This window comes from Buceros rhinoceros, unplaced genomic scaffold (genome assembly GCF_000710305.1).
Source record: "Buceros rhinoceros silvestris isolate BGI_N320 unplaced genomic scaffold, ASM71030v1 scaffold21293, whole genome shotgun sequence".
In the NCBI taxonomy this organism is placed as follows: domain Eukaryota; kingdom Metazoa; phylum Chordata; class Aves; order Bucerotiformes; family Bucerotidae; genus Buceros; species Buceros rhinoceros.
Window position 1 is genome coordinate 43986 of NW_010405633.1, and position 1190 is coordinate 45175.

Below are 1190 nucleotides of genomic sequence, written 5' to 3' on the forward strand. Positions count from 1 at the left end.
GGCCTGGGCTCTGCATGGACGGTGGTGCGTGGTTCCAGCTGGGGCACGCGGCTCCCAGGCTGCTGCGCAGTGTGACATGCCGGGTCCCGTCCCCAAAGGACCGATCTGCCGCAGTCAGCACCACACACACGTGTCCAGGAGAACCGTCCTGATCCGGCACGGGCAGTAAGAGGCAGACCTGACCCCTCCTCCCACCTCCCTGGACCCCCGGGAACACAAGACAAGGCCAGGAAGGCTCGGAAACCTTGTATTACAAAAATAAAAGAGCGCAAGGCGCAGTGTTGCGCGTGAAGCCGCCGTGCCAAGCTCCAGCGCAGAACGTACCAATCGAAGGCAAATGTAAAAAAGACAAGACACTGTTAAACAGTCGCAGGGCAGCATCCTTAAGGCTGAACAATCCCAGCTGAACTGAGCTGATGTAAACCAGGGACCCTCCTTATTCAGAGCCCCAGCAAGGCAGGCTTGGCGTGGCAGGAGCTGGGAGCTCTGCTGTGACGTACAGGCTGGGTTAAGCCCCCAGGTCACTCCTTTTCCGTGGTGTCACGCCTGAAACTTAGGAGCAGGGCTGGGGTTCCCGTCGGGGCAAGTGCTTCTGGTCTGATTTCATCAGGGAGAGGGGGCTGCAAGAGGGGGGTCCAGGTCTCTACCCCGGTCACCTCTGCCCTGGCCTCACGGCTGGTAGGACCCCTCTAAGCACCCTCCAAATTGGGCTGGACTGCCTCCCTTCCCTCACCGCCCGCTGCTTTGCTTTACATCAGCTCAGTTAGCCCCGGCTCAGCTCTGCTCCGGGCCCTCTCTCCTGGGCTCCAGGGAAGGGTGGGCTGGCCCTGCTCACGCCGACTTGGTCCCGCTCTCCACCTCCTTGTGCACCCACAGCTCCTTGTGCTGCTTGCGCCCGAAGCCCTCGTCGTAGTTGCCTTTGCTCTTGAAGAGCTGCTGGAAGTGGGGCTTGCAGTAGAACTCGCCGTGGAGCGCCGCGTAGCTGCCCAGGCTGGGGGAGGAGGACGGGGTTAGCTGCGCCCGGGAGCTCGGCTGTGGGCTGGTGGGAGCGTGTGAGGCTCAGGGGCAGGGGCCAGGGGAGGACGGAGCAGGGACCGTGCTGGAGGGGACTCCTAGAAAGGTGCAACTGCTCCTTCCAGCCAGCTCAGGATGTCGGGGGCTGCTGTGGGCGGCCTTAGAGGTCTGTAAAG

General features: G+C 62.5%; 1 protein-coding gene across 1 annotated transcript in view; it reads right to left on the minus strand.

The window, feature by feature from the left end:
* Positions 1–831: 831 nt before the first annotated feature.
* The window catches only part of LIMD2 (LIM domain containing 2), a 4168-nt gene continuing 3809 nt past the window's right edge, over positions 832–1190 (minus strand). The window contains exon 4 of the mRNA XM_010133815.1: positions 832–1032. Coding sequence (XP_010132117.1) covers positions 832–1032 — 201 coding nt within the window. The remainder of the gene's footprint in view (positions 1033–1190) is intronic.